Below are 23395 nucleotides of genomic sequence, written 5' to 3' on the forward strand. Positions count from 1 at the left end.
CCTGCCCTGCCATGCCCTGCCCTGCCATGCCCTGCCCTGCCATGCCCTGCCCTGCCATCCCTGCCCTGCCATCCCTGCCCTGCCATCCCTGCCCTGCCATGCCCTGCCCTGCTATGCCCTGCCCTGCCATCCCTGCCCTGCCCTGCCCTGCCCTGCCATGCCATGCCCAGCATAGCACAGCCTCCCTGCCACTACTGTAGACTTCAGACTCCTTTAATTAAGCACTTCCCAAAAACTACCTGTGCCTGAGAAAGTTCTTGCCCACAGGGAGCTCACTATCTTATGGGAATTAGAGACAAGTAATATAGCAGTTGTAGTCCAATAGCTATCAATCCCCCATGGAAGGAATTTCATAGTCTTCAAAGCTTTGTGTCTAAGCTCGACTATAACATACAGCACGTGATCTCCTGGCCTCATTTTTTGCATGAGAGAATGTCAAGTCCAGTGGGCTGCACACGGTGGTTCTGGGACTGAACTGTCTCCCTGCACTTCATCTACCATTCCTCACAGCACCCATACCACTTGTCATGTAGTTGGTGTGGAACTGGTGACCCACAGAGCCCAGGTGAAAAGATGTGTGGCAATGCCCACAGAGGAGCACAGGCTCACCCAGGCTGGTGTCTGCGTCCTTCTGCAGCCTTCCTCTGTCCTTGTTCCCGGTAAGGATTCGCTGCTGCCATCATGCTTCTCATGGTCACAGCTCACCCTCAAGGTTTTGGCTTATTTCTTTGGAAAGCATTTCCATAAAATGCTCTCTCATTCCCTCTGCCTTTGTGACTACCTAACAGAATCCTATATGCCTTCCAAGACATCCTCACCTCTCTTCTCTTTAAAACTGTAAGCTACCTGAAGGCACATATCTATTTTTTTCTCCCTATTATATTCTGATGTTGTTGGAATGTATTAGGAACTTAATAAATGTTGAAAGAATATATGAATGAATGTATGGATGAATGAATTCAAATAACAGTTTTTGAGCTTCTTAATATTCATTGCATTATGTAGCTGCTTTGGACCCTCAGTCTACTGTTGGAGAAACCAAATATAAAGGCAGAGTGGAAGAAAGCACTTCAGGTCACAAAATGTCATGAGGGAGTTGTCTGTCAAATCCCACTGAATTCATTTGCTTTTTGTCACTATAATGAAATTCCTAACAGCGCCACTTAAGGTGGTGATGTTGGTTTGTGATGGTATACAGCTCAGTTCATCAAGGTGGGGAAGGTGTGAGGGACAGCTCACTTTACACCTCAGTAGATCAGGAAGCAGAGAGCAAGACAGGAGGTGGCCAGAGATAATTACCTACACATGTCCACTCCCAGCAACCTACCTCCAGCTAGCCCTTACCTTAGGTTTCTAAAATATTGCCACAAGCTGGGGATTCAGTATTCAAAACAAAGTCTATATTGAAAGCCGTAACACCCACCCAAAAATTTAATATCAAGACTAATCTCATAGACATACTAAGAATGTATAATAAGATTACTACTGTTTGCTCACCCTAAAATGGAACATTTGTATCACATCCCTTACCTCAAGAGTCAGGAATCTCTGCAGAAGAAAGGACAAAAAGATCATAAAAGCCTGAGGAGATTGCCAGGTGTGGTGCACGCCTTTAATCCCAGCACTGGAGAGGCAGAGATAGGTGGATCACTGTGAGTTCGAGGCCAGCTTGGTCTACAAAGTCCAAGACAGCCAAGGCTACACAGAAAAACCCCGTCTTGAAGAAAACAGACACAAAAGCCAGAGAAGACATTCAATAACTGCAAATACACAGTGTTTTCTGGACACAGCAGGGAAGTTGTGCATATGAACTCACAGTGGCTATAGCAACATAAACAAGACCCATGTCAGCTCAACCAGGCAAAATCCTACCATAGAGGGAAAGAGATAAAAGTTGGTTCCCTAATGGAGGACTTACTGGCTTTTGATAGCTGCTGGGAGAAGAAGATTCAGTTTTCTTTAGGGATGTCATCTCTGGTATGTCAAACCCATTCCAGGACAGTCACTGTACCCAAGAGTATATTGGAAATACAACATGGACTCAATTTGAGGTCAGGAGAAGAAAAATAGATAAAACCAAGTTTGGAAGGTAGGAAGTAGGGGTAGATTTGAGAAGGGGGATAAATATGATCAAAATACTTTATATTCTAAGAATGAGGTTTTCTGGAAAGAAAAGGGGAAATCCAGGAATGAAGACTGGCTGGGGTGTGATGGAGCTATGAACAGACCAGGGTAAGAGCTCCTGTGCATAGGTGGAGGTTACATGGTACAGTTCCCTCCAGCCTCAGGAGAAGGAATGCCCTGGCTTACTTCCTCACCTTCCCAAAAATAAGGCAGAAAAAGGGATAAGGCACATTCTATCAGGAATCAAACATCTATAAATTAAGCAATTCTTTATTGGAAATTTAAGCTCCATGAACAGCTGTAAGTGTTCTATGAAAAGGTATGAGGACATCCTGCTCTAGATTACAGAGAACGTGCTTTGCTGACCTTGAACTGGACTTTATAGAGCTTTAACACTAATCCTGGTCAGCACAAGAAAAGGAAGGAGTCAGGTGTACTGGAGAAGAGAACCGAACCTTAACTGAATTGGTAGAGTCAGGCACACACCCAAGGTTGAAGCAGGAAAGTTCAAATGGGATGGGTTGGGATGGAGAGAGACGCCTTGGAGAAAGGCACTGAATGAAGAGTGGTTCATTGTGTCTGAAGTTGCTCCTTACAGACTAGGCAGCCCATGGAAATGCATCCAGGGCATCTGAGGGATAGGTGGACAGAGTGTGGTGGTACAGTGAATGTGAGAATGCAAGGAAGGCCCTATGACTTACGGGTTGGGGGTCTGTGACCAGAAAACTACAGCACCTACTTTGACCCCCTTTTCCATGTAACAGTGTAATGCTGGGTGTGACCCAATCACAAACATTTTATTTGCAACTTCTTTATGGGGCTGGAGGGCCCTGGAGGACACAAGGATGAGCTTGTGTCTATCCTTCCTCTTTCTTGACTTTTTTCCAGAGGAAGATCCAAGACTCTAGACCAGACTACAAATGAGACTGGTTTGTGCAAAGAATACCCCTTGCCTTACAGCCCTTTACCTCCAAGGCAGTGCAAGCTGCAACTTTCTAGAGAAAGTGCATTTTAGAACAAGATTCTCTGACATTCCCTAGGCACTTTCATCAATGGAAGAATTCTCCAATCTGGATCGAGACATTGAAGGATCTGCCAAGAGCTGGAAAAAGTTTGTGGAGTCAGAGTGCCCTGAGAAGGAGAAGTTCCCCCAGGAGTGGAAAAACAAGACAGCCCTGCAGCGCCTCTGCATGATGAGGGTCATGAGGCCTGACCGGATGACCTATGCCATGCGGTAGGGGGCAGGGCACACGCTCTAGGAAGGCCTGTATACAGGCCGATTTCAGAAAGACATGCCTGGCATAGCTGAGCTTCAAAGCAGTGTTCCTATAGTAATGGGTACCTTTGTTCCACGACTAAAACTCAGGGGACCAATTGCCTTGGGGATGCCATCTGTTTTAATGTCTTAATAGGAAGTTTGGGGAGAAATACACATCAATACAGCTTTGAAATTGATGCCAGTCACCTATAATATGGAGAAAGATGGAGGGATCCAGAGAGCATATGGAAGTTCTATTTTTAGCATCACAGAAACTGAGAAAGTGAGGTGGTTATAATTCTAGGTTGATAAATGAATGACAGAGAATTAATAAGGATATTTGACTTCTGTTTTGACTTCTAACTTCTCTGAGAAGTAGGATGATTGGTATTTGTATGTGAGAGGATGGCAAGACGGAATATCTGAAGAGAATGGAGGTTTGGAAAGGGTCTGTGGCTGGGGAGATGGTAAAGCATACAGCATGCAGTGTGTAGGCCAGACACAGGCCCTCAGAACCACATGGAAGCTGAAGGAGTGTAAACCCAGTGAGTGGGAGCAGAGACAGAGAGTTCCTAAAGCAGGAGTTCTGAACCAGTGGATCAACCTTGGGGGTTAGACAACCTCTTTTCACAGGGGTCACATATCAGATACTTATATTACAGTCCACAGCAGTAGCGAAATTACAGTTATGAAGTAGCAATGAAGCAGTTTTATGGTTGGAGGTTACCACAACATTAGGAACTGTATGAAAGGGTTGCAGCATTAGGAAGGGTGAGGACCTCTGTCCTTGAGCAAGTCAAAGTCAGCTAGTCAGAACCGGTGAGGTTTGGGTACCACTGAGAGACCCCATCTCAATATGTAAGGTAAGAAGCAATTGATGTTCAGTGTCAATTTTGTCCCTCCACAAGCACGTGCACACATGATGCTTGTGTTCACATACATATGTGTGCACCCACATGTCTGTGAACCTGCACTCGGGTACACATGCCGTCCATATGCAAAAGGAAGAACAAGGATCTGTGAAAAAGTGAGAAAGGATGGCGAAGAGAGATGTAGCTAAGCCGGTAGAATGCTTGCCCGGCATGCATGCAACCCACAGTTAGCTCCCAGCACCACATAAATTAGGCATGGTGGCACAGCCTATAACCCCAGCACTCAGGAGGCAGGAGGATCATCAGAAGTTCAAGGCCATCTTCTGCTTCGTAGCAAGCTTGAGGCCAGCCAGGAATACAGGAGTGCCTATCTCAGAAGAGAGGAACGACAGGAAAGCAGATGACAGAGGGATGGAAGAAAGACGAGAAGAAGTGAGAGAGAAGTATGGCCAGTGAAACTCAACCTCAATCCTACATTTGTAGTGGTGTCAGCCGTCACCATTGGGTGATTCCCCCAGATGTAGAGTCAGAGATACATGGTTCCTAGACTAAAGTCCTAGTGCCTTTAAAACGGTGAAATAAGATTTGGAAAAGGAGCCAGGCATGGTGGCACATGCCCTTAATCCCAGCACCAGGAGACAGAGGCAGGTGGATCTCTGTGAGTTTGAGGCCAGCCTGGTCTACATAGTAAATTCCAGGACAGCCAGGAGTGTTGGACAGAGAGACCCTGTCTCTGGGGGGTGGGGGAAGAAAGTCAGATGGAGTATAATTCGAAGTCAAGGGTCATGGCATCTACAGAGGCAGAAAATGGCCAATTAGGAAATATCTGAAAGTGAAAGGTGTAAACCACCAACAGGTAATATACTCACAGGAGTGAGTCATGTGGTGGTTATTATACCTCAAAACATTACATTTTAAGTAAAGGAATTATAGGACATAAAATCTACACTTGATAGGTAAGAAGCAAGAAGAATGGGCCAACAGGAAATCATCAGAGGGGACCCCTGAAATTGAAATCCCTGTGCTTTTCATGACACTCATTCAGGCAAAGGCTTGTTGAGATAAAGACAAAGTACTGATAACTGCAAGAGTTTGAAGATTTTGGTCTGAAAATGAGATTTTTTCAGACATAAAAAAAATTCTCAAGTAATGACGTGGATTGAAAAATGGCCATGAATTGGGTAGAGAACGGGGTAAGGAATGAAAATCCTTGGCGTGAGGTCTATCCACACAGATGGTTATGTCACCGGGCTGAAGGAAAGTTTGAGTCAAGTGTTGAGTGAATGGGAAAACTGACCACAAGGAATGATAGAAGGCACTGGTGTGCATGGTGAGTGGTGATACAGCCAGGGTAAATGAGTCGAGGTAAAGCCACAGAAGTGGAAAGGTGTTGACTCGAAGATAACCATTAGGCAGTGACGATGATGTGGCTACTGCCCACACTGAAGTCCGTCCGGTACAGGAGAATAGGCCCATTTGAGGGGGATGTAGGAGAAGCTATGTCTTGAGGCACAGTGGAAGGGTCAATGAAAGTCAGGAGTTTCTCCAGACATCTAATAAGCTGGAAGGGTTTGTTTAACACAAAAATGGGACATGTTGGAAAAGACCACTGGAGGCAGAAGTGGAAGAAAACCGAGTGAAGACTAGAATTTTAAAGAAGAGAGTCCCGTGGGCCCTTAAGTCTTGGGTGTGTTGGCACATCACAGGGAAATAGAGTAGGTCAGATTTGGCTGCCCATAACTATTCAAAGAAGTTGGTTCTTATCCTCTGAAAGGGTGAGGTAATGAGAAAGGACACCAGGTCTACAGAGGGAGGCAGCAACGGTCTGCATGAGAGTGGCCAAGAGCCCGGATCTAAGATGCATGTCTTGGAACTGGCAGCACAGACAGTGAGTGTTGGCCAGTTGTGAACTTGGAGCCAGTCGTAACTCTGTCAACCCCATGGTCTTAAGCATGCCTTCCCATTCCTAGAAGCCTCCATTCTCAACTGTGGGTATTTTTGGACTAATACCCATGCTTACCTTCTCCTGCAGAGATTTTGTTGAGGAGAAGTTAGGAAGCAAATACGTAATGGGACGAGCACTCGATTTTGTAGCCTCGTTTGAAGAGTCAGGACCAGCCACCCCCATGTTTTTCATCCTATCTCCAGGGGTGGACCCGCTGAAGGATGTGGAAAATCAAGGTGAGGAAAGCTTGGTTTGGAGCTAAGGTCCCTCTAGTCCTGTGCCCTTTCATTCTTTGGATCTATTGCTTTCTCTTTTCTACATTCAAGATTCACTTTGCAAGACAGAAGCCAAGATTATTGATAGAGCAAAGCCACAAAATCATCAGAGAGACAACTGATTTTTATTTTAGCCATTCTGTTTAGAGCTGTGGTTCATGCTGAATTGATCTTTGTCTATAGTATGAATAAGGCAGCCAATTTTATCCTTCGGTGTGCTGCTACATTATCTAAGGACCAGCTATTGAAAAGATTGAATTGTCGTGGAATCCTTGTCAAAGTTAAGTTCATCCAGGGCAGGAAAGATGGGTCAGCAGTCAGAGTGCTTGCTGCTTTTGAAGAAGATCCGAGTTCAAATCCTAGCACCCACATCAGGAGACTCACAGACTGCTAGAATTCTAGCTCCAGGAAATGTGATTCCCTGTCCTGGCCTCCACGGGCACCACACTCAGCACACAGCCACGCAGATACATACACATAAATAACAATAAATGTTTAATTTTTTTATTTAACTCATCATAAGTGTAAGAGCTTGTTTGGGGACCATTAATTCCATTTGATCTATGTGTTTGTGTATACCAACAGCAATACTGACATTGGAACCTTATGGTAAAATTTTAAGTCAGGAAATGAGTCCTCCAGAATTTTTATTTATTTTAGGATTATTTCAGCTCCTTGGAGTCTCTTATATTTCCATACAACTTCTAAAATTAGCTTGTCAAGTTCTGCAGAATCTAAAGAAAAGTGCATTCAGATTTCAATAGGGATTGCTGTAATTACCATATAGGTAAACTGAGGACGTGCAGCTGCCTTAACAGTACAAAGTGCTTTAACACATGAACATGGATTGCCTTCCTATGTAGTTTTTAAATTTAGTTTCTTTTGACAGTGTTGAATAGTTTGTAATGCACATATCTTGCACTGGTACTACTAGTTCTATTGTATATAAAATTATTTTCTTAATTTTAGTTTTATTGGTAGAGAAGTTTTATATATGAACTTCTATTAGAAAAGTTTCTAAACTTGTCTGTTGGTTCTAATGTTCTTATGACAGAAATGCTTAAGATTTTTCTAGATTCTGGATTTCATACACATGCACACACACAACACACACACATACACACAAACACATACACACACATATACAAACATACATATGTACATATATGCATACATATATACACATACACATGCACAACACAATTTTTTAGATATAAGACTATGTACTCTATAAGTAGAGATAGTGTCTTTTATAATCAGAATATTTTTTTGTTTCTTTTTCTTTCCTAATTGTCCTGATGAGAATTTCAGTGTGGTGTTAAATAAAAGTATCAAAGTTTAATATCTTTATCTTGTTCCTAATCTTAGGAGAAGGAAGCTGTTGAGCCTGGTCTTTCCTAAACAGGAGGTTCTGAAATCACAAGTTCAATCTCCTTGCCATTTCATGCCTGTTTCAAGTTTCTATTTCTCACAAAGTTTCAGTACTTTCTTTTCGGACCTTTGTTCATTTCTTCAAAGTCATGTCTAATTTGTCGGTAAATAAGCATCTCCCAAATGATATGTTTAGTTCTTCTGAGGTATGTACCTTAACCAGTGTTAAACTTAAGTGTGTGTGTACAAGTATGTGTCCATGTGAGTGCATGTGTGTATGCAGGTCAAAGGTCAATCTCAGGAGCCATTCATCTTGATATTTGGGACAGGGTCTCTGTGTTGAATGAGAATAGACCCTACCGGCTCTTGCACTTGAATACTTGGTTCCCAGTTGATAGGCCTGTTTGAGAAAGATTAGGAGGTGTGGCGTAGTTGGAGGAGGTGTGTCACTGCAGGTGGGCTTTGAAGCTTCAAAAGACCATGCCATTCCCAATGTGCTCTCTGCCATTTCCCAGTGTGTTCTTAAGCTTGTGTTTGTGGACCAAGATGTGAGCTCTTGGCTACTGTCCTACCTTTCCTCAACTATCGCAGACTCTCACCTCCGGAATGGTCAGCTCAGTTAAACTCATTCTTTTATAAGTCGCCATGGTGGTGGTGTCTTATCACAGCAGGAGGAAAGAAACTAATACAGCCTGTCATTGGCCTGCAGCTCACTAACTGGCCAGTGAGCCCCAGGGACCCACCTATCTTTGTCTTCCCAAGCAGTAGGATTTCAAGTGTGAACCAAGACACCTGACTCTCTTAGGTGGGTTCTAGGACTTGAACTCGAGTCTTCATGCTTACATGGGACGCATTTACACAACCAAGCCATCTCTCAGCCCCTAAGCAGTACTTTACAAAACTTAGATAATTCTCCTTGACTTCCCTCTGCATACACTCAGGCTTTGGTTTTTCAACTACAAAGCTGTGATTTTATTTTTACATACTCAAAGCCAAGTGTATGTTCATCTTCCTGTTACTATCATTAATTTTGTACATCCCTGATCTAATGCGTTCACATTTACAATTGAAAATAATGACAATTCCTATCCTAGTTAATAGAAAACTCCCCCCACCCCAGGCAGACAAGGCATGCACACATGCTGCTAAGGGGCGGACATGTGGGCCACTGGTGCACACGGTGGAGTGGGTGGGGTCTTTACCCACCCACTAAGCCATCTCACTGGCCCACTGCCTTAGTTAGGGTCTCTGTCCCCGTGTTGGAACACCAGGACCAAGAGCAATTTTGGGGGGAAATGACTTATTTCGGTCACTCTTCCATATCACATTGATGATCATCAAAGGCAGTCAGGCCAGGAACTCCAAAAGACCAGGAACCTGGAGGCAGGAGCTGGAGCGGGGGCTGCCGGGGAGTGCTGCTTACTGGCTTGTTCCACCAGCCTTGCTCAGCGTGCTCGTCTAGACCATCCGGGACCACCTGCCCAGGGGTGACAGCACCCCTGTGGGATGGGCCCTCCCACATCCGTCAGCAGTCAAGAAAGTGCACCACAGGCTTCCCCATAGGCCAGTCTGACGGGGCATCTTCTCAACTGAGGGTCCATCTTTCAAAATAACTCTGCCTGTGTCGAGTTAACATTAAAAAATAGCCAGCACACCCACATTCTCCACATTTTGGTTCAATGTCATGATCTCTAGCTATGCTCAAAAGAACTTTCTTACACAGAGTTCAAACCCATGTGAAATTCCACTTTGTTTCATGTGTAATTGAAGATTTTCCTTGAGAGCTTACAGTTTTTCCTGGAGTTGCAAATTCCATTAAGAAAAGGAAAAAAAAAAGTTATTTCTAATTATCACTAGCTTCTTACTCATTCTATGTATTGAAAGGCATTCTTTCGCTCTTTTTTTTTTTAACTCTAAAAGGCATTCTTACTAGAGTTACTAACAGCCTATTACAATATGAATGAATTCTGTTTTAGCTTTCTAGGAAGCTGATATCCTTGAGTTTAGTTTCTTGTTAGTCTACCTTAATATTATATATTAATATATTTAATCCCACTTATTTCCTATTTTCTGTCTAAATTTTGCTGGCACATATCATCATCAGGAAAAAAAAAATTTTAAGAAGTAAAATTCCTTTACCCTTGTTCGACCCCAGCTTTGTTGGATAGTTTTTCTGGGCACAAAATGATTTCCACTTAGAACTTCAGCTGCATGGATCTGCTGTGTTCCAGAAGACAGTTTTGTTTGTGAGTGACTATTTATCATGTTTCTTGGTTGGTGACCCATTTTTATCCCCTAGAAACTTTGAGATCACTTGCTTTGTGTTCTGCCCTTTCATGAGCTGTGACAGTACAGCTAAACAGCCTTTCCCCCGCCCTACTAAATTATCTGTCAAATTGTTTCTATTGTTGTTTGTATGGCTGCTGAACAGCCGTAATATCTCTGGATTATCAAGATTACCTCCTGACTCCTCTCTGCCCTCCTGCCCCTAAAATCCTTGGCTACTCTATGACCAGAGTTCCCTTGCTAAATCGCAAATCCTGTAGTACTGCTCTACTCCTTAAAACTTTCTCATGAATGCCAGTGGTAGTAGTGTATGCCAGTGCTTGTGAGGCAGAGGCAGGTGGATCTCTTTGAGTTCGAACCCAGCCTGGTCTACAAAGTGAGTCCAGGATAGCCAGGGTTGTTACACAGAGAAACTCTGTCTCTAAAAATAAAAGCAACAACAACAAACTTTCTCATGGACATCCATCAGCATCAAGGTTAAGTCAAGCATGCTTCCAGTGATCCATGCAGCCTGCATGGATCTTGATCTTACCTGTCTCCAGACTCACCCTTTTAGATCCTTGGCCATATTTGGGGGCATTTCAGAAATGACTCCTTTCATCTGAAATATTCCCAGCAACGCAGTGCAGTGCTTACTCATCCTGCAAAGATCAGCCTATCCTGACTTCATCACTGCATGACCATTTGCTTCTCCATTATGTCCTCTCGTGGCACTCTGTATATTTGTGCCACAGCACTTAATACAATTCTAATTTAATCATTCTCTCGGTGCTGGAGTTTACATTTGCCTGCCTGCTTGTCACTAAGGTCCTTGATGTCAGAAACTATGTTATCTTGATCCTCGTCCTACCAGAGTCTCACATGTGATTAGCACAGAGAACGTACTCAGCAGATATTTGTTAAATGAATTAATGAATGAATATCATCAGACACTCATCGTAACTACAGCATTCCTGACCTCCACGTGTTTATGGAGCTATGCTCTCCTTCTCTCCACCAGGGCTTTGCCGGTTTCATATGAATAAATTTAGTTTCCTCATTTTCATTCACTGTTCTCCCTTTGAAAGCTTTCATATACTCTGTTTATGAGCAATTTTGTTCTTAGCCAATTGACCTCCAACTATCCCATCATGTTATGTGAAGCTTCCCATCATCTCAGGCAGACTCACCCGCACCCCACCTACACTGTTTATCTGTCTCTGCATTGTCAGCCTTGCCCTTGCTTTCATCTTAATACATACTTCTAGAGGCATTTTGCTGTTCATCAACAAGAGATCACTTAGACACCTGGGCCCCTCTCTCTGACTTCTTGACGGTTTGATTTATTTTCTAATTTGCCCATTTAGACATAGATTCTGGGAGAATATGTATTTCCTATTTCTTGGAGCTAACTAGTTTGCCTGATGAACCCCAGTTCTCATTTGGAATCCACAGAGCTGACCCATGCAGCTCCCCCAATCACCTTTAGCTCCAGCATATTAAGTACTGTCTCCTTGCTTAGTTTGGCAGTCTATATCAGGCAGCTCACATTTTCTGCTTAGACTCTTAAAACATCAGTTTCCCCTCATATCCTTTGGCAGGTGGCTTATACTCTTTTTTTTTTTTTTTTCCAGAGCTGAGGATCGAACGCAGGGCCTTGTGCTGGCTAGGCAAGCGCTCTACCACTGAGCTAAATCTCCAAACCTTGGCTTATACTCTTAACTCACTGTTTTTCTCTTTTGTTTCACTGTGACAGTTGTTACCTGTTTTTTTTTTTTTAATAAGCCCTGAAAGTCAGACTAAAGCTTTTTTTTTCCCTTGCCTTCATCCACTCCTCTGCCAAAACGCATGTGCCCTCACACTAACAGAGCTATGAGATGGCTCAGCAGCCAAACCTTGCCTCTGATCCTTCGCTATGAGTCTATACTTTTCTGGTACTTTGCTCCATTCAGACTCCTCCAAGATGCCTCATCCTGAACATTGTGGAACCAGAGAGAGAAGGGAGGAGGAGAAGGGGAGGAATGAGGAAGAGGGAGGAGGAGAGGGAAGAGGAGAATGAGGGGGAAGGAGAAGGACAGAGGAATGAAAAGACAAATAGCGGGATGGGGAGAGGGACGAGGAGGAGAAAACTGGGTCCACACGTTTTGGCCTCTGTTTGAACATGAGTTCTATCACCCCCACCGCACCTCTCCCTGTGTACTCTGATTAATCCCTTAACAGCCCTTTAATTTTACACATCCTCTCTCTTTTCTAGTCACTCTCTTTGCACGTTTATTTTTCTCTTTTCCCCCTTGTTTTCTATCACCCAACATGCCTCTCAAGCCCCTCGGGTAACTGTGGGGATAAAATGAAATCTTTGATGTGAAAAGACTTTGAAAAGTTAAAAGCAAAGCAGCATGTACAGCACAGTAATGACAGGGACGCAGCTTCTGCTCTCCAAGGACGCGCCCTGTGCGCCTTCCTTGCCATCCTGTCACATCCTTCAAAGCCAGCTTTAGCCTCATCTCACACAGGCCTCTTCTCTGGTCTTTCACATGTCTGTAGCATGATCTTGCTTGGTCCCCTTTCTCCTTTGTCCAGCTACTTGGCTTTGGGAAAATGAGTTTGGCTGCTTCTATGGTGTGATCAGAAAGCAGCCTCCCACCCTTGACTTCTTCTGTACCCTTTTGTGTGTTCAGAACGGCAAGCTCACATAGATTAGGGTGGGCTGCCACCAGATAGATTCAGAGACGAAGGTCTCATCCAGCATCTTTGCTTAGGTCTCTCTTCCATGTACCTAGCCCCATTCTCTCTCCTCTGAAAGGCTATGAAATGTGGGTTCGACTGGTGAAGCCTGGTCCCCAGAGGGCGGTATGAGCACTGATGGTTTTTTGATGGCAAGAGAACTCATGTGTTCATGTGCCAGGGAGCAGGAGGGTGAGGAGAGACAAGAGCTGAAGATACAAAAAGAGAATATTTAGAGAACAGACCGAAGGGCAGAAGCGGGGCACCCCTTGTGTTAAGGGGAGAGATGTACAGAGGATAATACAGTAGCAAGCAACTGAAGGAGTTCCTGCCAGAGGGGACAGAGGAGAGAGGAGACAGCGAAGCAATTTGCTGACAATAGAAAGAAGGCTTACAAACAGAAGAGGGATGACACCGGTAATGTCTGAAAACATGAAAAGCTTTCCCAGTAACTGAGGCTAAGGGCCTCGACGTGGTAGCTCCAATTCACCAGAGGCAGTATTTAATTTTCTCTTTTACCACGAGAAAATTATTTAATTTTCTCTTTTATGTTTGAGTTCTCATAGAGCTGAGGTGTCTAAAAGTTCCATAATGAAGATGCAAAAGGAAGCAGTGGTGTTGAAAATTTTATGAGATCACAGTTCAGTTGCAGCATTATCGGATCCATATTAAACTAAGTCAAAATGGTAAAGATGAAGATTAGAAAAAAAAATGGAGGACCCAGTAACCTGAACATTTGATTGAAGTAGAGTGGAGAGGGAATCCGAGTCTTGAGGCTGCATAAGAATAGTAGTATAAGCCTTTAATCCCTCCCAAGGCAGAGGCAGTCAGATTTCTGTGAGTTCAAGTTCAGCCTGGTCTACAGAGTAAGTTCCAGGACAGCCAGGGCTACACAGAGAAAACCTGTCTGGGGAGGAGGGAATAAAGGAATAATAGCTCAGCCATGCAACAGTTCTCGGTGGTGGGGGTGCCCTGGGTGCCGCCCTTGGGAGCCATAGCGGCAATGGTGCCAAGGTAAGGTCTCTAAGGTTGAAGAAAACAAAGAGGCATGAAGGTAGATATTAGCCAACTCGTCCATAATCGCATCAGTGACAAGGATGAAACAGACAAAGTTAAGGCCTTCATAAAAGTCAGTCTCACCAGGAAGCTGGTGGGAAGAGCAGAACACAAGAGTCGGTAACCAAAAGGCACGTGTAGCAAGTAGCAAGAGAACTCTAGGTAAACGTTCCCCTCTCTTAGCAAGAGAACTCTAGGTAAACGTTCCCCTCTCTCAGCATCGCCGGTACGCGAGGAGCTGTGGCATCCTCACAGAGACTGGAGGGAGATAAGGCGCCCTAGCAGAAGCTAAGTGGGGTCTGTAGTGCTTGCAGGTGACATGGCCATCTAGAGAGGCAGACAGGTCAGAAACAGGAAAGTGTGTCACACAAAGGGGGAGCATGGGAGCCATGTCACAGAGCAGCATGAATGTGAACCTCAGCGGAAGGTTGACATGGGGAACTTGCTAATGACCCACATGGTGTCTGTGAGCCTCACAGTCGTGAATGAAAGGACTCCACCAGTTCACCTCACATGCCGCAAGGCTCATGTTTGATACAGTCACGGCCAGCTGAGTGTGGAGTAAATAGAGCCCCATCAATTGTCCCCCTTGCTACCATTTATAAGATCCATTTCTTTCTTGTCAGCCCGGATTAATGCAGATTGATCCAAGCCGGCTCTATAATGCCAGGCTTTGCCTCGCCACGACCCTTGCAGTCTGTAGTTTTCCAAGTAATCTTTATTAAGCACCTCTTTCCCCGTATCTTTCTCCGGTGAATAAAGGAAATAAACAGGCTCCTTTGTGAACAAAGAAACGTCACGGAAGCCATCTAATAATGCCCGCACCTTTTATCGAGCTGTTCCTCGGGATTTAGTTGCTTATCTCCCCAGTTCTAAAGCTGACATCAAATGCTTGCCAGCTAGGATTTATCGGGTTTAATAAAGGTATTTCTTGGCTTCATCTCAGCAGAGTCTATAATAACTATTTCTCACTATAAAAAGTCATCATCCTACCTGTATCCAGTTGAAGAGGAGTGCACATGCACTTTGGTATTTAAAAGAAATATTCAGGATTAACTGGGTTTTTTTTTTCTCAAAGCTTTTTTGCATGATTATCAAATTATATCTATAATTTTGTTTGTTCTGGAAGTAAATTTTTTTGTACAGATCTTTTTTTTTTTAACTTGTCTTCTCTCTCAATCTATTTTAACTTCCCAGAAAAAAATTGTTCAATGTTTCTTTCATGGTATTACACAGTTTTATGATCTTTCATGTAAAAAATGACATATACCTTTCTCAAACTTTATTGGATTGTGCTAACAGCTAATGTGTAAATAGAATTAGTCCTCTATATTAAGGTCATTTTTTTTTTTAGGTTCAGTTTTTTGGTGGAGAGGGGCTTGAAGAGCAACTCCATGGAACTGGCCTTACTTCTGTGGGATGGCTATGATATTTTGTTATCACTATTATTATTGTATCCTGTTTCTTACACTAACAGTGCAATATAACATTCACACCAAAGCCCATTCTTGTTTTATATCTTTCTTCTCTCCACTTTCTTATGTGCAAAAATGACACAAAGCTTCCCATGTATTGTGAATAGTTAGGGAGGAGGCTGATGGAAGGGACACAGGACAACTGACTTTGGGACATACCTCCCTGGAAAGTCCCAAGGAAGACTGGATGTATTCGGAAGACAAAACCAGAAGAGATCACACCCACCTGACCACCCTTAACCTTTTTTACATCAGCACTTTGTAGGTGGTGGGCCAGTAACCCAGTCTTCAAGTAGGGACTGTGTAAGAGAACACAATCCCAAACCAGTCTTGAGGGTTAGCTGAGGGAGCAGGCTGGGTGGGGTGATTCACAAAGGTTTTCTTTGATCTGGGATTGCACATCTGAAAGATTTAGGTTCCTGTGTAGGGGGAAAATATATGTCTTGTCCAGGGATGGCAAATAGGGGCAATTCTTCGGAACAGCAGCACAGATGATTAGGCTCCTGAAATGACACTAACAGTTCCATGCTTCTTTCAGGAAAAAAACTCGGCTATACATTCAACAATCGAAACTTCCACAACGTGTCTCTGGGGCAAGGACAAGAGGTAGTTGCTGAGGCTGCGCTGGACCTGGCTGCCAAGAAAGGTCACTGGGTGATCCTGCAGGTACAGACTGCCTGCGCACATCAGGGTCAGTCCCTCCTTCGTGCCTGTCCAGGCTGCATCCCCTAGACTCTTGGCTTCCTGAGCCCTCAGACGCTCTCACACCTGTTCCTCTGTGCCTCTTCCTCGTCTGCCCTCAGCCTCCTCAGTCTCACACCCTCTTCCCAAGGCCTCCTCCAATATCTCTTCTCCCCAACACCCACTCTACCATTGTAGAGTTCTGAGTTCCACCCAGAAGAGGAAATGGGTTCCACCGACACAAGCTCGAGAAATTAGCATAACGCCATCCCACTTTCCTCTCTGCTGCTTTTCTGTTGTGTTAGATGTTCTGAGTTACCTACCTGTAAGATTAGAGCTTCTCCACTGGGAGCTCTTAAGATTACCTGGAGAAGATCCCTGCTGCCGTGATTCCACAGAACAAGGGTGAGGGGGACAAGCTCCCATTCATTCTTCTGCTAAAGCCTGTCCCTCGTGCAGCTCATTTAGAAACTGGGGCTGAGTCAGAACAAAGGGTTTTTATTCTTTTCTCTTAAAGCATGCTGCAGTCTGTCCTATCAAGGCATCCATTCCGTGTTGGCTGACATGTTCTTCGCCAAATTTCCTTAGAGAAAATTATGTTTCTTATTTACTTTTACCATCAAGATCCGTGCCTTAAACTGCTCAACTAAAGCCTATGGGGGAGGAGGTAAAGAGATAATTAAATGGTTAAGAGTGATTGCTGTTCATTCAGTGGACCAGAGTTCCTAGCACCTATGTCAGGGGGCTCACAGCTACCTCTTTTGGACTCTGTGGGTGAGTTATACAAATTCTCTCTCTCTTTCTCTCAAACACACACACACACACACAGAAATTTTTGAAGCCTAATGGGTGTGAGAGAGTAATTGGAATGGTACCTATGATTAAAGTCTATCGTGTGCATTTTTAAAAGCTTGTTGGGTGACAGAATTAATGAGGAGACTAAAGAAAGAATAGCTGCACAAGCCAGTCACCCGCCCATCCTGGCTTCATTACCAAGAACTTCATCCATCCCCTCATTCCTCACTCCCCGACATCTTGCTGCCCACTTCTCCTTAATTCTCCTTATTTATGGGGAGCCCGGCAGTTGGGAGATCTGCCATGCCCTGGAACTTCTTTCTTTGGGAGCAGTAGGAATCCCATGAGAAACAGCGACAACAGCTGGAGTCCCTGCTTCCCCCGTGTGCTGGGAGTTACGATCCCCACATCCCCTTGTCTGCAGACTTTCACCCAGGAGACCTGTTCCTGGCGGCTGGCGGCTAAAGGAACCTAAGCTTCTGGCATGGTGGTCAGAGTCTGTTTCTGAAACAGTAGTTCTGCCTCTAACAAGGGTCCTCAGACAAAGAGCCTAGTTCCCTTCCTTGGTGCTCACTGGCAACCCAGTACCCACACAAATCAGGTGTTGATGCAGTTTCTGAGCTCTCTGAGTCTAAGCTCAAAACTCCCTGTTTAATCCTTGGTGACAGCACATCTCCAAGGGAAACCGTTTCTCTGGATAAGACCAAGCTATCTGCAAACTCTCCTTTTCTTCTTGAGTGAAACATTGGGAGCGTTGGCTGCACACGACATGTCCAAACTGCAATGTGAGGGCGGAAGAAAAGGACCTCTGGAGACTCTTATCTTCCCGGGGAGACTCTGGAGATTCTGATTTTAGTGCTTATCTGGTGTTGCCTGGCATGGCAGCACTCACATGCAGGCCAACAGCCAGAAGGTGAAGTAGGGAGATTTTGAGTTCGAGGCCAACCTGGGGTATCTATCAGGTTCCAGTCAGCATGAGCTATGTAGTGGGAACCTGTCTTAGCACGCCACTCCCAAAAAAGTTCCCTGGGAAAAAGGAAAAAATAAAAATAAGAAAACAGTGAAGTCGTTTCTCTCTCAAAATTTGAAAACTGGACAACAGTAACCTTTTCAAAAGGAGTTGGGCATTATTAGTCAAGTGCTTCTGAGGACTTGTGGCACTGAACTCTTCTTCCCGTCCCTGTGCCTCCACTGGATCTAACAACCATTGCATGCCTTGTCACACTAGGGAAAGGCGTGGAAGGTCCCAGTCTGGGAACAGCTAGTAACCTTCCCCAGGAGAGCTGGTTTCCTAGACCCTGGGGACCTGGCCAAGGCTCAGGAGGCTCTGCTATTCGTGGCTAGCTGTGGGTTGAGCTTCCCCAGTTCTGGAAGTCCCAGAGGTCCTTCCACAGGAAACAGGTCTTCCTCCCTCCCAGCCCCGTCCTGCCCTGCTCCACCCTGCTCCATGGGGACTTAGAGTTCTGAAGCACACAGAGTCACCAACCGCCAGTTTGCTGGTATTACCACCTAACAGGATCTCTCCAGAAGGCCCACTGGACTCCGCTTCAGTCGTGTTCTAAATGAACCCCTTAACAAATTTTCATTTCACTGTCTGCTCTAACCCTCACAGAGCAGTTTCCAGCATAAAGAGCCCTTTCAAATTCATTGCCTGTGGGTCTCCGCAGCAGCTCTGAAGTGTGGCGAGCATGACTGTTACTTCTCTCTCTATAGAAGAGAAAGCAGCAGAGGCCAGATTACTGCGGTCCTTGTACTGTGCTCAGGGCTGATCTGTGTACTTAAGGCTCTGCAAGGCTACTTGCTCAAATATTGATTGAGGAGACTTTCTCTGTTTATCATAGAGAAATATATTGCAATGAAGCCAAGGAACCTACTTATTAAAGGGAAAGGTGCCTTCTCCAAATGAGTGTGAAGAACTAAGTGCTGGTCTTGATTTAAAAATAGAAAGACAGGAATCAGATTTGGGAGTAAAAGACAGGCTCAAAAGCTAGACAGAGAAGTGTGTGAGGAGAGTAGGCACCTCCGTGGGCCATTGACAGCAATGTCGCCCATGTCTTTGGGGGATAATTTTGGTGGCAATTAAAAGAATGGTTTGAAGAGGTGGAAGCTTGCTAGAGAGAGTTTGAATGAGCCTTTCAAACTTGAGCACCCATATACCATATATAGCCTCCCCTGCCCCCTCCCTTAAAAGGTACTGAGTTGGCAAGTCTGAGTGGGGCCTGAGACTCTCTGCCCAGATCCCAGGTCCTGCAGACATGCTCATCCTTTCTGGTTCCCAGGGGTTCAAATAATCCAGGCACCAGGCAATGCAGGATTGGACTCAAAATGTAATTTCATTTTAGACCCCGAGTACCGTTCCTGCACCCTCAGTGTGGTACCATCTGGGAGCTTGTTGGAAATACAAATAGCCAGGTAGCTGTTGACTCAGAAGCCGCAAGAAGGGCCCAGAAATCTGTGCCTTAAGCCACCCTCTAGGGCATCAACATGTGGTCAAGTGTGAGAGCACCCTGCTAGAAGATCTGTAATTATTAAAGGACAGGGTTGAACTGCATGATGTTGGGAGGCCACCATTACTGGCTGTCCCCAACTCTTCCCGTGCTGTGGTTTTAGACCTTTCTGCTACTAAAAGCTATGAGTTGTATGGCAGTCTAGGTGTACATAATTCCACTGAATGCTTTAACATGTATTTTACAGGTTTAGGTACAGCTAATTAGTAAAGTACATGCCTGGCATGCCTGGGACCTGAGTTCAGTCTCTAGCACCGCCAAAACCAGTAACTGTACACTCAAAAGATGGCAAGTATTACACTGTGTCTATTTTGTTACAATTTAAAAAATGCTAAAAGCTGAATCTAAACAACAGCCCCAATAGTGACGCTAAGACGCCTAGGCAAAAAAACTATCGGTAACTAACCACTGCTAAGAGACAAAAATCCAGGGACAAGCCTGCCGTGCCATGTGGTCAGCCTGGCAACCGTGTGCATACAAGCAACATAAAGCAAACTCAGCAGGTTGTGTTTGCATATTTATGCATTTGTGTATGTGTATGTGTGAGTAACAACTATAATCTCAGAAAAAGAGGGCCACGAATTTGAGAGGGAGTGAGGGGCCAGTGTGGGAGGGATTGGAAGGAGGAAAGAGAAGGGGGAATGATGTCATTATATCTTAACGAATACACTAGAATTATCAAAAAATAGTTGAAGATCATGAAGGGCAAGGTGTCCCCTCCTCTAGCTGTCCACCTGCTAACAGATAAACACATGTCTACTGGGGGGGGGGGAATCTTTCCTTTCCAACAGAACATCCACCTGGTGGCCAAGTGGCTCAGCACCCTGGAGAAGAAACTGGAGGAGCTCGGTGAGGAAAGTCACCCAGACTTCCGGGTCTTCATCAGTGCCGAGCCTGCACCCTCCCCTGAGGGCCACATCATTCCCCAGGGCATTCTGGAAAACTCCATTAAGATCACCAATGAGCCTCCCACAGGCATGCACGCCAACTTGCACAAAGCCCTGGACAACTTCACTCAGGTACTGACTGGGAGGGAAGGGTGAGGAGCACAGCACCCCACAGAGGGCCAATGCAAACCCGGGGGGAGAAAAGGGTGTGCCAGGAGCTGCCCATCAGTATCGACTGATGTGGGCAAATGTGCATCCTCGGCACTGACCGCTACCCAGTGCCCACACAGTATTGCCCAGCTCTCAGTTTCTAGATAGATCTCAAGGAGCTGAGAGCAGTGCCTTTCTTTAGCAAGAAAGGGAAATTCATGCAAGTCTGTTAATTGATATTTCAAAATGAAAAGGGGAAAGTTGTCACACTTCTAATTTATACAGAAACACACACTTACAGGCTAAGTACCCTGTGTTAGAGTAGGTCGACGGTGGGCTCGGTCAGCTGTTATCACTGGCTAACTGCTTCCATCCTCAATGTCAGGGATCAAATAATCTAGATGTTACATATGAAAGTGTCATCATAAGACCCATTATTTTGTTTGCTGACCAAAAAGGTTAATTTTTTTTTTTTTAAATCCAAAGCCAGGCCCATGGGTAGCTGTGCCCTTATGGGCAGTGCCTGTAGCTCTGGCCTCTTCTGTCTTCTCAGGAAGACAGACACATTCCATCTCTCATTCCATCTTCTCATTCCATCTCCCTTGGGAACAGAAATACATGAAGATGTTTATTGCAGGAGGGTAGCAGCAAGGGACAGTCTTGATGCCCCAGGGGGCTTTATTAGTATCTACAGAGAATTTTCTAGGAGCTGTCAGAGGGTCTCTCTCTCTCTCTCTCTCTCTCTCTGAATCTCTGTTTTCCAGTCACGCTAACACACTTGTCCCATCCAGGAAGCTTAAGTAGGCCACTGCACACCACAAGCCCTGGCTAGCCCTGTTAGCCACCAGTGTTGCTAACCCTTTGGGCCTGGTTTGATTTATAATAGAGTGAAGACAGTTGCAGAGTCTCAAAAGATTTTACCGACCCCATGTTAAACTCACAGCATGGAAGTCATGTGGTCTGAGAAGCAAAACCTGTCCACTCTTTTTCACGCCCTCCCCCGCCTAGCTCCTAATACCATTTGACATTGAGGAACACTACCTACCAGAAGATGTCCCATTATTTTCACTTGAAATTTTTGTTAAGAAATTCCCTGCCCACTGCAAACAGGATAGAAACTAGGGTATTCCCCTAGCCAAGAGTATTTTCTTCCCTTTCCCTCCAGGTAATTAAACTCAGTCAAATTCCTGGATATGCTGTGTCATGTACAGAGGACAAACCTCTAGATTTCTCTTTAATATTCCACATATGGGGAACATACATCCTCAAGTCCACACCCAAATAGAGAACTGTTGGGTCAGACAGCAGCACCATTTGTCTATTTAACCATGGTCTTTCTATTTTTTTAATTAGAAGTTGGAAGATAGGAATGTAAGCCAATGGTAGGCATTTACTTCACATGAGCATGAGCAAGGCTCTGGGTTCACTCTCCAGTGCTAGGAAGGGCAGAGGGCAGGAGAGGCTGGGAGAGAAGGATGGAAGTGCTGGTGGGGACTGGAAGAGGAAGAAAGCATGGCTCTAGTCCCAAGGTCCCACAGGCAAACCTTAATCAGCGGTCCTGCCTCAAGGGTGCTGGACAGTCAGGAGGCAGGGTTTTCTCACCTGCTGTACCTCTGTATGAAGAAATAATCAGCTAGAGCTATACAAGGCTTCCTCTTCGTAGCCAGTCAGTGGGCCATGGACCCCAGGCTTTTCCTCTGAACTCCTGATGTCCTGTCTTGGATGCTCAAGTGAGAGTAAATCCTGAGAGGTGTTCTCTCTTCCTGATTCTGCCTCAAAGGTTCATTCGCTGTTTATAGCCACCTCAGGTAACTCATTCTGAGAAGGGCAGACTCATGAGGCTGTTCACTGTCCACAGTAGACAGCTCTGTAGATTCACCCTGCTCCCCCAGCGGCCCATTGAACCGTGTGAGGGATGAATACCTTGGCCTCCTCTCACTCCTGTTTCCCTGATGGTTACACTGTTTGGGGGTGATTGTCTTATTCCAGCTTTTGTGTGAATGTATGTATCACTGTTAGATAATCTGGGTAATAAAGGCATTAGTGCTGAAAGGCATTTTCCCACAGAATCTATCCCCACCCACCAAAAAAATGTGTAAGAAGTAACAAAGCACCCTATAGTTTATGGAGAAACTGTTCTATCCATACAGGAGTTGTTTAAGTTTCACAAGGCCATACCTTTCCCCTCCACACCATCTCTGACCCAATGAGGGCACAACAAAGGCACCACATGCTCAGGAGAAGCGCTTCCATGAGAGCATCAGTATTGTTGGAAGTTCTCACTGTCTGGCCCCAGCCCTTCGTGAACACAGCCTACAGTGGGTCCCTGAAAAACATGGGGACTGAGCAAATCTAGTGGGGGGAGCCTTGAGGGCTCTTTCTTAAGCTCTGGCTGCCATATCCTGCTCCAAAATAAACAGAAAGAATCTCACTCAGAGAAACTGTTTTTGTTTTGTTCGTTTGTTTTTGTTTGGGTTTTTGTTTGCTTTCTTGTTTTGGGTTTTGGGGGTTGTTTTCTGTTTTATTTTGTTCTCTGCAAAGAGGATCCAGGACTGCCTTCCTACTATCCATTTAAAATGCAGGCATACCCCTGTCCTCCATCACCAACACCCTCCTCTAGTCCACCAAGGAGGACCTTACTGACTTCCTCTGAACCAGCGCCTGCGTCTTTCCTTCTACTGACTTTCTTCCCTTCACCACAGGCCCCATGTCTGCCCCTCCTCCTGCTCTGCAGTCACGCACCCCTCCATACTGTCTGCTCAGCCTCATGTTGACCACTCCTACTCAGGAGGTGGGGGCAGTGGGGAGCAGTGAGAAGCATGGATGGCACAGCATCTCCCAATGCTATGAGTCTGGGTCCTGTCTTCTCCATCATTTCAGAAGCGTGTCAGTACAGAAACCAGGGGCTCCTTATCATATAAATGGAAGGACACATTCTTATTCCATGATGGGCAGAAAAGGACAGTTTATAAGTGAGATTGTAGGGATCTCCATCTAAAGTGGCACTGAT

At 45.0% G+C, this 23395-nt stretch overlaps 1 protein-coding gene across 1 annotated transcript in view; it reads left to right on the plus strand.

Moving 5' to 3' along the window:
• Positions 1 to 23395, plus strand: part of Dnah9 (dynein axonemal heavy chain 9) — a 316088-nt gene that overhangs the window by 274338 nt on the left and 18355 nt on the right. Inside the window, exons 60-63 of the mRNA XM_055594261.1 lie at positions 3165 to 3358; positions 6287 to 6435; positions 15904 to 16031; positions 20140 to 20367. Of these exons, the coding sequence (XP_055450236.1) occupies positions 3165 to 3358; positions 6287 to 6435; positions 15904 to 16031; positions 20140 to 20367 (699 nt within the window). The remainder of the gene's footprint in view (positions 1 to 3164; positions 3359 to 6286; positions 6436 to 15903; positions 16032 to 20139; positions 20368 to 23395) is intronic.

The sequence above is a fragment of the Psammomys obesus genome, unplaced genomic scaffold (genome assembly GCF_907164565.1).
Source record: "Psammomys obesus unplaced genomic scaffold, mPsaObe1.curated_primary_1811, whole genome shotgun sequence".
NCBI lineage: Eukaryota > Metazoa > Chordata > Mammalia > Rodentia > Muridae > Psammomys > Psammomys obesus.